This window comes from Anguilla anguilla, chromosome 2, assembly GCF_013347855.1.
Source record: "Anguilla anguilla isolate fAngAng1 chromosome 2, fAngAng1.pri, whole genome shotgun sequence".
In the NCBI taxonomy this organism is placed as follows: domain Eukaryota; kingdom Metazoa; phylum Chordata; class Actinopteri; order Anguilliformes; family Anguillidae; genus Anguilla; species Anguilla anguilla.
This window is the reverse complement of record NC_049202.1, coordinates 72,618,260-72,632,705: the sequence shown is the minus strand read 5'-3', so window position 1 is coordinate 72,632,705 and position 14,446 is coordinate 72,618,260. Positions and strand designations below refer to the sequence as shown.

At 39.0% G+C, this 14,446-nt stretch overlaps 2 protein-coding genes across 2 annotated transcripts; both read left to right on the top strand.

Annotated features, from left to right (window-relative positions):
* The first annotated feature begins 1,435 nt into the window (after window positions 1–1,435).
* On the top strand, window positions 1,436–14,207 carry LOC118219593 (zinc finger protein 431-like). Its single transcript, XM_035402882.1, has 4 exons — window positions 1,436–1,454; window positions 1,485–1,840; window positions 2,245–2,428; window positions 11,789–14,207. The coding sequence occupies exons 2-4, from the start codon at window positions 1,523–1,525 to the stop codon at window positions 13,630–13,632; spliced, it is 2,346 nt and encodes a 781-aa protein (XP_035258773.1). The 5' UTR covers window positions 1,436–1,454; window positions 1,485–1,522; the 3' UTR covers window positions 13,633–14,207.
* Window positions 2,479–5,582, top strand: LOC118219597 (zinc finger protein 260-like). Its single transcript, XM_035402896.1, has one exon. The coding sequence runs from the start codon at window positions 2,683–2,685 to the stop codon at window positions 4,741–4,743; it is 2,061 nt and encodes a 686-aa protein (XP_035258787.1). The 5' UTR covers window positions 2,479–2,682; the 3' UTR covers window positions 4,744–5,582.
* Window positions 14,208–14,446: the final 239 nt, after the last annotated feature.

Genomic DNA, 14,446 nt, shown 5'->3' with positions numbered 1-14,446 from the left:
ATGGCTCATTAACTGACTGTGGCGAAACCCTACGACGATAACTTGCTTGGTTAACAGCAGGTCTACCAGACAGTTATATGAAAATTAGCCTAGTCAAATCACCAGTAGTCTACACATATCTGATTGATTGACCATCAGTGCAGTCGATGTTCCTCCCCTGTAGTTCATATTGCTTAATGCGTGAGCTAACCACGGATAGCTTACCTAGCTCACTGGCAAGCTGATATGCTAGCTAAGCATATTCGTTTTGCCGAGAAACATAAATTGAAGATAACTGAACATAATTGTATTATTAATGTCATACATACAACATGATTACATGACACAGTACAGTCACGGATGGAAATTAAACTCCGTAAACATTTGATCATATATTTTAAAACATAACGGCAGACAGTCAGCTAGCCTCAAGTTCGTTCTGCAATCGTTCGTTCAGGTTGATGGGCTTTTCCGCACCGGACTGTCAATCACATTGTAAAAATCACAAGACCGCTTAACTCTATGGTTTTGGCTCCAAATCGAGAACATGGCCGCGCCCGCCATTGAGCTTCAAAACGTGTTTTACAGACCCACGGAGAGGCAATGGGTGACGTCACAGTAGCTTTGTCCATATTTTTTACAGTCTCTGGTTCAGTTTCAGCAAGTCATTATTTTTTACAGTCTCTGGTCATTACATTACATTACATTCATTTGGCAGACGCTTTTATCCAAAGCGACGTACAAAAGTGCATTTTCATGATCGTAGACAACTGCTGAACACGGGTTCAGTAAGGTACAATTACTTAGTTTGTACAGCTATTTCTAGCCGAGAACAATGAACACTATCCTGGTCTAACGTCTGCAAAGCCAAACTAGGCAGAAGAATAAGCTACAGTATTAGGACGAATACAATTTACCGAGAAGTGCAGGGATGGGGCAACATTTCAACTGTGATTTTTTTTTTTTTTTTTTACAATCTCTGGATTATTCCCCACAAATTAAAGTAAACCGCGAACTGCTCAACTACTGCAACTGCCTGAGACAGTTCAGCATGTTATTATAACATGTAAGAAATATACGAAAGAGAGGAGGGTATTATTCAAAGATTCCTCAGAATTAGGAGTTTCTTCTTTTTATTTTAAAACTTTGCTTGGTATAAAGAATAAATAAAGAATAAATATTATAAAAATAAGAATAAAGATATAAAGAATCGGGAACTAATTTAAAAGAAAGCAGTGGCATTTTTGTTACCTACTGGATTATTTTCACGGATTTAGGTTGAGGATCTATTGAGTAAATTGTTATTTATTTATTTATTATTTTCATTTGTTACTTCACTTTATTTGTATTATTTTAAAAATTATGAGTTTGACTAATAGACCAGTGGAGGGCACTAATAAGCCTCGAAGCGTCAAAACTGACGGAAATCCTACAAGAAGAAGAAGAAGCAGCAGAGGAGGAGGAGGAGAAGGAGGAGAAGAAGAAGAAGAAGAAGAAGAAGAAGAAGAAGAAGAAGAAGAAGAAGACGGTAACGATAGGTAAAATGGTTCACACATGTGTGGTATTAGGATGCAAAAACTCTTCTCACACTGACGCATCTGTACACAAATGGCCAAAAGATGTCATTTTGGCCAAGAAATGGGAAGATTTTGTAAAGATGAAAAGGGTGAACTGGAAAGGTGGGTCGATGCACACCGTGGTGTGCAGTGCTCATTTCAAGGCGGAGGACTACTGCAACTATGGTCAGTGGAAAGCCGGGCTGGTAAGCCGACTTAAGTTGAAGGCGGGTGCTTTTCCGACAATATGGGCGCCAAATGAAGAAACTGTCGAAATGGGAAGTTCAAGAGAACTACTGCATAGGGTAAGTATGCTAAACTTCAGCGCGAGTTTACTAAGAAAGTAGTTATTGGGCGGCGAATCGCCTCAGCAGTTATCTAGCTACAGGCCGTAAACCCCAACTACCGCGAACTCGCTGCCGTTTGGGACCTGTTTTTATACGGTCTATGTCTGGGACTCACAGAAACAATGGGAAACGGAAAGCCCCGTGTAACTTATCTTGTAATATAGCATTTGCTCCTCATTACCATGGGTTTAGTAGCTAGCAATACTCACATAGGCAGCTGGCAAGGGATTTATATGAACACGGGTTAACTGTCTTTTACAATACCAACTCGCGAAATGCTATAATTTAAGGGTCCCTGGTGCCAGCTGCTGCAGTAGGACCTGTTTGATTAAGGCTAAATCCCTTCCCCTGTTTCCCTCCAGGAGCGGCACTTCTGCACACCTTTGAGCAGCAGTATGATGCAGGCAGGAGTCTGTCTGAGACAGGACACTGAGACAACACTACCAGAGCTCACTGACCAGCACAGGACCAGACAGAAAGAAGAGGAACTCAGTGGACTGGAGTCTGTCCACATGGCAGAGTCAGAGACAGAGTGTGCTGCACCAGGACTCAACACACTGGAGCCAGAGTGTGTTACAGCACACAGCGGGGTCAGTGATGTACACCACACACACACATCACTGATTAAAACAGAAACTGATCTGGGCTCCACCCACACTGGAGATCTTTTTGAGACTGTGAACATAGATGATAAAGAGCTGGGATGTGTAGCCCATCTGCAGCCTGACCAAATCAAAACAGAGACTGATGATGGAGGATACCTTAAGACAGAACACATCAGTGACTTGCAGGATATTAATATGAAATCTGATAAAATGAAGTGTGAATCAAGTGAAAGTTTAGTGAGTGATCTCATGAATACTGTGATGAACAGCGCTGGTCTTGATCATGAAGACGAGCCCAAACCACTGCAATATACAGGAGAGCCAAATCCAAACTGTAAAAAAGAAGAAATTCATGATCTGCTGATCCAATATGGGGACTTAAATCATCACTGTGACGCAAACAGTGAAAATAATCAGATTTGGATTGTCCAGAAATGTTCAGACGGTAGCAGCATATATGTACCCTGTCAGAGAATGAGTGTGATGATAGAACCCATGGTGGTTAATTCTAGGAAAATGCCAGGTCTTTTGAATTTTTTTCAAAAAAATAGAATTAATGCAGGTGAAAAGCCCTACAAGTGTCCATACTGTGAGAAGTGTTTTAAGGCCAAGTGGGGTTTAAATCAACACCTGAGAATTCATACAGGTCAAAAGCTAAACCGGTGTACACATTGTGAGAAGTGTTTTACTTCAAAATCTTCTTTGAAGGCACACCTGAGAATTCATACAGGTGAAAAGCCATACAAATGTATTCAGTGTGGCAAGTGTTTTTCCCAAATTTCTAATTTAAATTGCCACCAGAAAAATCATACAGGTGAAAAACCCTACAAGTGTCCATACTGTGATAAGTGTTTTAAGACCAAATGGTATTTAATTCAGCACCTGAGAATTCATACAGGTCAAAAGCTATACCGGTGTACACATTGTGAGAAGTGTTTTAATACTAAATTTGGTTTAAAAATACACTTGAGAATTCATTCAGGTGAAAATCTGTACAAGTGTACACAGTGTCAGAAGTGTTTTATTGCAAAATCTTCTTTAAGTAGACACCTGAGAATTCATATAGGGGTTAAGCCCTACAAATGTTCTCAGTGCGGGAAGTGTTTTCGTGAAAAATATGATTTAAATAAGCACTTGAAAATTCATACAGGTCAAAAGCTAAACCGTTGTACACATTGTGAGAAGTGTTTTACTTCAAAATCTTCTTTGAAGGCACACCTGAGAATTCATACAGGTGAAAAGCCATACAAATGTATTCAGTGTGGCAAGTGTTTTTCCCGAGTTGCTAATTTAAATTGCCACCAGAGAATTCATACAGATGAAAAACCCTACAAGTGTCCATACTGTGAGAAGTGTTTTAAGACCAAATGGTATTTAAATGAGCACCTGAAAATTCATACAGGTGAAAAGCCATACAAATGTATTCAGTGTGGCAAATGTTTTCCCCGAATTGCTAATTTAAATTGCCACCAGAGAAGTCATACAGATGAAAAACCCTACAAGTGTCCAAAATGTGCGAAGTGTTTTAAGACCAAATGGTATTTAAATGATCACCTGAGAATTCATACAGGTGAAATGCCATACAAATGTATTCAGTGTGGCAAGTGTTTTCCCCGAATTGCTAATTTAAATTGCCACCAGAGAAGTCATACAGATGAAAAACCCTACAAGTGTCCATACTGTGAGAAGTGTTTTAAGACCAAATGGTATTTAAATGACCACCTGAGAATTCATACAGGTGAAAAGCCATACAAATGTATTCAGTGTGGCAAGTGTTTTCCCCGAATTGCTAATTTAAATTGCCACCAGAGAAGTCATACAGATGAAAAACCCTACAAGTGTCCATACTGTGAGAAGTGTTTTAAGACCAAATCGTATTTAAATGACCACCTCAGAATTCATACAGGTCAAAAGCTAAACCGGTGTACACATTGTGAGAAGCGTTTTAGCAGTAAATTTGGTTTAAAAATACACTTGAAAATTCATTCAGGTGAAAATCTGTACAAGTGTACACAGTGTCCGAAGTGTTTTACTGCAAAATCTTCTTTAAGTAGACACCTGAGAATTCATATAGGGGTTAAGCCCTACAAATGTTCTCAGTGCGGGAAGTGTTTTAATGAAAAATTTGATTTAAAAACGCACTTGAGAATTCATACAGGTGAAAAGCCTTACGAATGTATTCACTGTGGGATGTACTTTTCCCAAATATCTAATTTAAAGACCCATCAGAAGAATCATACTGGTGCAAAGCCCTAACATGATTGTCTGCGTGGGAAATGTTTTTCCACAATATTCCATTTAAATTGCTACCAGAGCATTCATACTGGTGAAAAGCCCTGCATGAGTACTTAGTGTGGGATGGTGTATTTTCTAAAGAATTTACAGTAGATGCTTCATGGTGGTGAAAAACCCTACACATGTACAGTGTGGGAAGTGTTTTATACAAAAGGTAACTAATATTAACGTGTGAAAAGCCCAACAGATGTTTTGTGTGGGAAGTGTTTTTTCCAAGTGCTTTTTGAGTAAGTCATTTAAATGACTGCCATCTAAACTTGATACATATTCTCAGAAAAAAGTTATGAAAAATTGTCTGAAACAAGGGTGGTGCCCTCTAGGTACATAAAATTGCATTCCTAGCCAGTCATATATAATTCATTTGTGCCTTTTTTGTTTGTAAAACCTACTTATTATGGCCCAAATTGACCATTATTCTACTTTGTGTAAATTTTTGAAAAGGGTTCCTTAAAGAACAAAAATATAGATCCACTGTACCTGTTCCACTGTATTGCAGGTGAGAAGTCTTTCAAATGTACTCAGTGTTTAAAAAAAAAAAAAAAAAAAAAAAAATCTAATTTTCATGACCAAAAGACAACTCCTTCAGGTGAAGACCCTGTCAGCCGTACTCATTGTGGGAAGCGTTTCATGATAGCGTCCTTTATATGATGCAATTTGTACAGGAAGCGTTCCAGATATCCAGCAAATTTAGAACAACCTGATGACTCAGTCATCACATTTTTTTTAAAGACAGTGCTTTAAAAATTCTTATTTTGTGTATATTTACTTGTTGAATGATGAATAAAATATGGTGACAACCATTTTGCATTGTTTGTAATTTTTGTAATTGTGCAATTTCATGTTTTTCTTGTGATATTCCTTGCCGGTCATAATTTGGACGGACATCTGAAATCACAGCACAATGACTGCGACACACTGGGATTCCATTTTCCCTTTTTCAGCAAGTGTTGTGAGTGCTTTAAAAAAAAAAAATTAATGTAATTTTAATTCCCTGTAAATGTAAAATGCAATTCCTTATAGACTGAAGGGTGATATTTTGTGATGATTACATTGACACCAGTGTAATTTGTTTGAAATAAACCATGCGCAAAGTGGACATGTTGTAGAAGGCAACGTGGTAATGTGTATAGCAGACTTGTATTCTGATAATTAACTTCGCAGTACTGACCCTTTCCTTGAACTGCCAATGTAGAGGCTTTAAAATGTATGTCAGCTATGAGGATCATTAGACTTCAGACACTCTTATCTGTGGTAGCAGTTGAAAATCTTTGTTTAGCTCTTTATTTTTCAAAGTTGTGTCTGAATTGCACTGTGTGTGGATTTGGCCTCACTGACTGACTGCATTCTCTGATCAAGGTACAATACAAAAGTTTTGGGACAGTGACACAATTTTTGTTGTTTTGGCTATGTACTCTTGTACGTTGGATTTGAAAGAAAACAATGAATATGAGGTTAAACAATTAATATGAGGCTGGTTCTGTACCAGCATTTGGAGGGCCCCAAGACTCATGCCAGACTCTTATTTATTGATTTCTCTTCGGCATTCAATACCATTTTAAACTTGATCTTAACCTGATTGTTTGGATAAAGGACTTTGTAACTGATAGGTCAGTGTGTGAGAGTTAACGGTGCTCTCTCCAACCAGCTCTACTCATCCACCGGTTCCCCTCAAGGTTGCTGTCTCTCCCCCCTTCTTTACATCATGTACACTGATGAGTGTCGCAGCACGTATAAAACAGACACTTGAAGTTTGCTGATGATTCCGTTATTGTTAGCCTTCTTGAAGGGGAGGAATAGGATCATGGGCCGGTGGTGGATGACTTTGTGGCTTGGTGTGATGAGTCTTTCCTTTCTTATAGGGGCGACATAGCTCAGGAGGTAAGATCGATTGTCTGGCAGTCGGAGGGTTGCCGGTTCAAACCCCGCCCTGGGCGTGTCGAAGTGTCCTTGAGCAAGACACCTAACCCTTAACTGCTCTGGCGAATGAGAGGCATCAATTGTAAAGCGCTTTGGATAAAAGCGCTATATAAATGCAGTCCATCTTTCCTCCATCTAAATGTGTCAAAAACGAAAGACATGAACATTGATTTCAGAAAGTCACCACCAAGTCAACTGCAAACCGTTTTAAAAGGTGTTGACATTGACCTAGTGGGTAGCTAGAAATATTTGGGTATTGTTCTTGATAACAAACTGTGCTTTGAATCCCATGTTGACAATACCTCTAAATAGGTCCAGCAAATACTTTTTTTCTTGAGAAAATTTAACTCTTTTAACGTTTGTACTGAGCTGATGACAGAAGTTTTATTGAATCTGTTTTAACGTTTTGTATTACTGCTTGGTTTGGAAACCTAGATCTGTCCAATAGGAACAGACTTTGAGGTCTCGTTAAGGTGGCCAGTAGGATCTCAGGGGGGAAGTCAGGCCAGGCTTTTGGACATTTAGAACAGGCAGGTCTTTAGGAGGGCTAATGCTATACTGGTCTGCCAGGACCCTCCACTCCAGAGGGAGTTTGAGTTTCTGACCTCAGGCTGTCGTTACAGGGCACCTGTTTGGAGGACTGAACTGTTCCATGTCTCCTTCATCCCAAGTGCTGTTGATGTGCTTAATGGCAAATAGCACGCTGGCCGCATTACTTGCACTACCCTTGCACATTTGTACTTGGTATGAATTTCCATTTCCCTGCACTAGCTCAGTGATTTAGTTGTGTTGGTGTTGTCGTGATGATGATCTTTTTGTATTCTGTCTTTATGTGAACCCTGGCTGCAAAACGAATTTCCCCTAGTGGGACAATAAAGATAACCTTGGACCTTGAAAGTGCAGATAGTCAACTTTAGTTTGAGGGTAATTGTATCCATATTGGGAGATGCATGTTGAAATACCAGATCTTTTCATACACATTTTCTCCATTTTAGGGAAGCAAAGTTAATTTGGCTATTAGCTGCTGAGCTGTTTCTTGACGAGCTGTGTCTAAATCATTAGATCATGCACAAAAAAGATTTTTTTTTTTTTTTTTTAAAAAGGTCTAGAGTTTATTCTAGGTGTGCCATTGGCATTTGGAGTCTGTTGCCGTAGTCTCTCAACATGAGAACCAAGTAAGTGTCAATGGCAGTAATGTGGGCCATCGTAAGGCTGACAATCTGAATGAGTTGATCAGCCAAAACTTTGGGTGTGTCAAAGTCCACTGTTTGATACATTGTCAGGAAGCAAGAGCACGGCCAGGTTACAGTTTGCTCAAAAGAACATTAAAACAAAACTAGAGTTCTGGAACAAAATCTTATGGAGAGATGGAACACGTAGTACCCTGTACCAAAGAGGTGGAAAGAGGAAAGTGTGGAGAAAGAAAGGGACTGCTCATAATCCAAAGCACCCCCACCCCTTCTGTGAAGCATGCTGGAGAGAGTGTTATGGCTTGTATGGCTGCCACTGGAACTGGCTCTCTTGTCTTGATGATGTGACTGCTGATGGCAGCAGCAAAATGAATTCTGAAGTGTACAGAAACATCTGCTCCGATCCAACCAAATGCCCCAAAACTCATTGGTAAACGCTTTACCTTACAGCAGGACAGTGACCCGACGCATACTGGTAAAGGAGCCAAGATGTTTTCCTGGCCCAAAAAGTGTAATATACTTATGCTGGGTTTTTATTCTCTGTGATACTTAAAGTGGACAGAGTATTAATTGTAGCTGATTTTAATATGCTTGTTAATTGTCCCTCTGATGGCTTTGCTGCACAGTTTTTAAATACCAGCGTCTTTTAACCAAATCCAAGATGTGTTTGCCCTCTAAATTTTTTTTTTTTTTCACTTGGCCTAAATGTCAATTCCTTATGTGCAGAGGATGTCTACATCTCGGATCACACGTGTGTTATTTTTTGATATTGCTTTTGAAAGTGGAGTGACATTGGTTCTTCTTGTCTACTTTTTGAGGAAAATGTGTGATGCCTCATATTGCAAATAAGGATGGATGTAGATCGTTAAGCCCTAACCATAATTTCTATGGCCATTGTCTTGCCTGAAACTCATCTAATTCACGTAGCATCTTAAGCCGTAGATCAGGGGTGTCCAATCTTATCCAGAAGGGCCGGTGTGAGTGCAAGTTTTTGTTTTAGCCCAGCATTATGACACCTGATTAGTGATCGTGGTCTTCAATCAAGACAATGATAGGTAGAATCGGGTGTGACGTGAAACATTCCTGCAGAGAACATCTTCTTTAAAGACGGCAGTAGGTAACAAAATTGTATATAAAATAAATGCTAGCATTGATTGAGGTGATTTGTTCTGGAAGTCAGTGCATCCCAAACCCAGCCGAATTCCAGCTGTAAAAAAAAAAAAAAAAAAAAAAAAAAAAAAAAAAATTCCTGATCTGCTTACCAATTGTGGAAACTTGAATCATCACTGTAACATAAACAATGAGAATAATCAGACTAGAATTGTCTAGAAAAGTACAAAGAGTAGCAACAAACATACACATTGTCAGAACAAATGAGATGATTCTATCCATGACAATTCATTCAAGTTAAAGCCTAGGTCTTTTGAATTTCCATCAAAAGAAGACTATGCATGGACATGAAGGTGAAATTCATACAGGTGAAAAGCCATACAGATGTACTGCGTGTGAGAAACATTTTGCTTCAAAACCTGATTTAAATGCACACCTAAGAATTCATTGAGGTAAGAGGCCCTACAAATGTACTCATTATGGGAAAAACGCTTTTTCCAAATATCTCATTTAGGTAGCCATTTAAGAATTAATTTAGGTGAAAACCCTTATGTAACAGCTCACAATCTATAGTCAAATATGGCAAAAAGAAACGTGGTTGAAATGTGATCATGTTTAAAACCAACAGTATTATATACGCAGATGGCATTTATTGCGTTCAATACTACAACCAAAGTCAGTTAAAACTTTTATTGTGAATTTTATGCTCTCGTCCTCACTGGAAGTCATTGTGGCTCATTCCGGCCACAGTGCACTTCTAGATTCACACTGCTCATGCACGGCTGATTTTGGTCATACTTACAGGTAAACACAGCTTTATGACAAATGGGATCATTCGCCACCGAGAATGAGCCGCATTACTGTGTAACTTACATCAAGTGAAACGACTGACTAGAAGCAGTTGAGTCATTAACGAATCGGGGTAAGATTTTTATTCTTATCGTAATCTTGATTCTTTTACAGCCCTTAGTTTTTGTTCCGCAGGCTTTGAATTATAACATAACATATATAACTTAATATAATGACGACAGAAAACGAATACCAAATATAAAGCCATCGTTCACCTATATATAGCTACAGATTATATAGCCTACATTGACATATGTCCAAGTACCATTGAAGCGAAGTAATGTTACTTTTGGAAAATAATTACATATTATGAAGCTTAGCTGGATGCATTCGCTATCTGACATGCTAATGACAAGCGCTGCAGCTACAATGCTAGTAAAATAAACCATTGATAAAACAAGAAAACAATTTTTGCGATTGCAGCATTAGCTAGATTATTGGCATAACATTGAAATGCTCATGAGTGCTTGTGTAACCATTCTCACCCGAAGATTATTTTAAAATAAGCAAACCTAGAGCAACCTCCACTTCCAGTGCGCCATCCCTCTACTGTCATTAGTACTACGGGAAATTAAACTATGTTATGGGCACTTCACTTTCCACGGACAAACGTGATCTTCAATTCTGTTTTTTCATACCTGGTCGCGGCTCTTGCATCAGACACTTTTTCAGCAACTTCAGCTCATTTTCGTGAACTAGCCATTTTGAGAGAGACGGTTCAGCTGCTGCAGAGGCAGGGGTGGGAAATTCCGATCCTGGAGGGCCGGTGTGTGTATAGGTTTTGTTCCACCAATTACCCGGGCTAAATGAGCTGACTGGCCGTAAACACAAACACTGGTTCACTTGAACTGTAGATTGGACCACAGTAAAACGTTTCATACAGGGACACCAGAACGGCCTTTGGATGTCATTCAAGAGCTTGTCAAGAAATTCAGCTAAATGTCAAATGGGATATCTGGATATCTAATTAAGACCAGAAGTTGGCATGAAAACAAAAACAGACACAGCCCTGCTGTACACCTCTATGGTTATATGTTTGCATGTGTGTGAGTTTGCTAATATTAGCTAGGGTAGTAGCTTCATTCAAGTTAGCCCTGTATAACCAAGTTATTTACACAGCACTACATATTTATAGCAAGCTAGGACTGTGATATCACTATCTTTGCTAGACCAGGGTAATGTGAATGTAGTAGAAATAATGGTAGCCCTTTGCACCCTAAGGGTTGTTCGCTGTCTTGGAAAACATTTTAATCTAATTTTGGAACAGGAAACCTTCTGGAATTGTGATTGGGTGCCGGTCATTGTTTGTCTTTGAATTGCACTTCTTATGAACGTGGCAAGTTCAAATATGTCAAGTCATTTCATGTGTTTTGCTGAAGTTAATGGCAGATTAACATTTGATAATGCTCCTGTACATTCCGACAATTCAGCCTTTGTTATTTGTAATGTTGCTGTCATCTTCTTCGAGTCAATTTCTGTAAGTCAGGCCCATAGTATTTGTTAGTGGACAACATTTATTTATTTTTTTGAGCTGCATTGCCATTGTACAAGGTCTGGTGTTTTCTGGTTTTCTCTATTTTATTTGGAGTTTGAAATTAACAGTCATTTGAAATTAAGCCAATGTTGTTAAAATGGACTTCAAATTGACCCCTGCCTGATGGCACAAGGGTCCCCCCTGTGGTCAGTCAGGCATCTGCAGGACATCAGAGTGTAAAGAATGTGTCAGCTGCTGCAGTAGGACCTGTTTGATTAAGGCTTAATCCCTTTCCCTGTTTCCCTCCAGGAGCTGCACTTCTGCACACTTTTGAGCAGCAGTATGATGCAGGCAGGAGTCTGTCTGAGACAGGACACTGAGACAACACTACCAGAGCTCACTGAGAAGCACAGGATCAGACAGAAAGAAGAAGAGCTCAGTGGAGTGGACCAGTGTGCTGCACCAGGACTCAACACACTGGAGCCAGAGTGTGTTACAGCACACAGCGGGGTCAGTGATGTACATCACACACACACACCACTGATTAAAACAGAAACTGATCTGGGCTCCACCTACTCTGGGGATCTTATTAAGACAGAGAGCCTCGACCATACAGAGCTGGGGTATGTAACCTATCTGCATCCTGACCAAATCAAAACCGAGACTGATGATGAAGGATACCCGGAGGCTGAACACATCAGTGACTTGAACATTAGGTTTGTTGATATGAAATCTGATCAATTGAAGTGCGAATCCAGTGAAAGTTTAGTGAGTGATCTGATGAATACTGTGATGAATGGAGCTGGTGTTGGTCACACTAACTGGACTGATCGGCAATGGCAATGTGGAGGAGAGCCAAGTCCAAACTGTAAAAATGAAGAAACTCATGACCTGCTGACCCAATATGGGGACTTAAATCATCACTGTGACGAAAATAATGTAACCAGAATTGTCCAGAAAAGTACAAATAGTAGCAACGAACATGTCAATAATCAGAGAAATAATATGATAATTGAACACAGAATCAATTCAAGTAACAATGCAAGCCTTTTGAATTTCTTTAAAAAAAAGACAGTTCCTACAAATGAAGGTGAAATGCAAACAGGTGAAAAGCCGTACAAGTGTACACAGTGTGAGAAGTGTTTTCGAACAAAATCTGATTTCAGTACACACCTGAGAATTCATACAGGTGAAAAGCCCTATAAGTGTACACAGTGTGAGAAGTGCTTTAATGCAAAGTCTTCTTTAAATACACATGTGAGAATTCATACGGGTGAAAAGCCTTACAAGTGTTCTGAGTGTGGGAAGTGCTTTGCCAAGAAATCTCATTTAAATATCCACCAGAGAATTCATACAGGTGAAAAGCCCTACACATGTACTCAGTGTGGGAAAGGCTTTTCCACAATATTTCATTTAAATACACACCTGAAAATACATACAGGTGAAAAGCCTTACAAGTGTACGCAGTGTGAAAAGTGTTTTAATGCAAAATCTTCATTAAATACACACCTGAGAATTCATACAGGCGAAAAGCCCTACAAATGTTCTCAGTGTGGGAAATGCTTTGCCAAAAAATCTCATTTAAATATCCACCATAGAATTCACACGGGTGAAAAGCCCTACAAATGTACTCAGTGTGGGAAGGGCTTTTCCACAACATTTCACTTAAATACACACATGAGAATTCATACAGGTGAAAAACCTTATAAGTGTTCACAGTGTGAGAAGTGTTTTACTGCAAAATCTTCTTTAAATGCACATCTGAGAATTCATACAGGTGAAAAGCCTTTCAGGTGTACACAGTGTGGGAAGTGCTTCTCCACAATATCTCCTTTAAATATCCACCAGAAAGTTCATACAGGAGAAAAATTGTACAAGTGTGTACAGTGTGAGAAGTGTTTTTATACAAAATCAAGTTTAGATATACATCTTAGAATCCATACAGGTGAAAAGCCTTACAAGTGTATACAGTGTGAGAAGTGTTTTAATGCAAAATCTTCTTTACAAACACACCTGAGAATTCATACAGGTGAAAAGCCTTTCAAGTGTGCACAGTGTGGGAAGTGCTTTTCCACAGTATCTCCTTTAAATATCCACCAGAAAAAAATTCATACAGGTGAAAAGCCTCATAAGTGTACACAGTGTGAGAAATGTTTTTATACTAAATATAGTTTAGACCTACACCTGAGAATTCATACAGGTGAAAAGCCCTATAAATGTACTCATTGTGGGAAGTGCTTTGCTCAAATGTCTAATTTAAGTAGCCACCTGAGAATTCATTCAAGTGAACAGCCCAAAACATGCTCTTAGTGTGGTAAGTGCATTTCCACAATATCTCATTTAAATATCCACCAGAGAATTCATACGCATTCATACTACAAATGTATTTATTGTGGGGTGTGTTTTTTTCCCCCAAGTTTTTAATTAGCCCTATGAGAATTCACTTGGGTAAAAAGCCTGACAAATGTTTTCTGTAAGGAAAGTGCTTGTCCCAAACGAGTGGATTAAATTTACACAAGATGCTTCACACTGATGTAGCCCCCTACATGTTTACAGTGTGGGATGTGTTTTTATAGAAAATATAATTGACATGCCACCAGAGTGTTCACACAGCTAAAAAGCCGTACAAATGTTTTCAGTATGGGAAGTGCTTTTTGGCCAAAGTCATTTAAATGAAAGCCACCTGAAAATGTATACAAGTCTTTTAAACATATTCATCATTTAACCTTTTCATGGCCAAAAGACAACTCCTACAAGTTAAGAGTCTGACAAATGTACTCGTTGTGGGAAGTGTTTAATGAAAGCATCCTTTAATTATGTCATTTGTGTAGGAAGTCTCCTTGATTGCCATCAAATTGAAAAGAATAAACTGACAATTCAACCAAGCATCCCTTATTTTTTAAGATGGGTGTGGAATTTGAGTTGAAGGAGTGAATGAAAGGTGGTAAGCCAGACATTTAGCAGTGTTTCTTGTAGCAGAGTTCTCCTGATAGTCCTTGCTGATCATATTTTGGACAGACATCTGAAAAAAGAGCATAAGTGTTTATGACATTTTTTTTCTTGAAGAAATGTAAAATGTAACTCCTTGTGCTCTTAAGGGTGATATTTTGTGATGGAATTACAC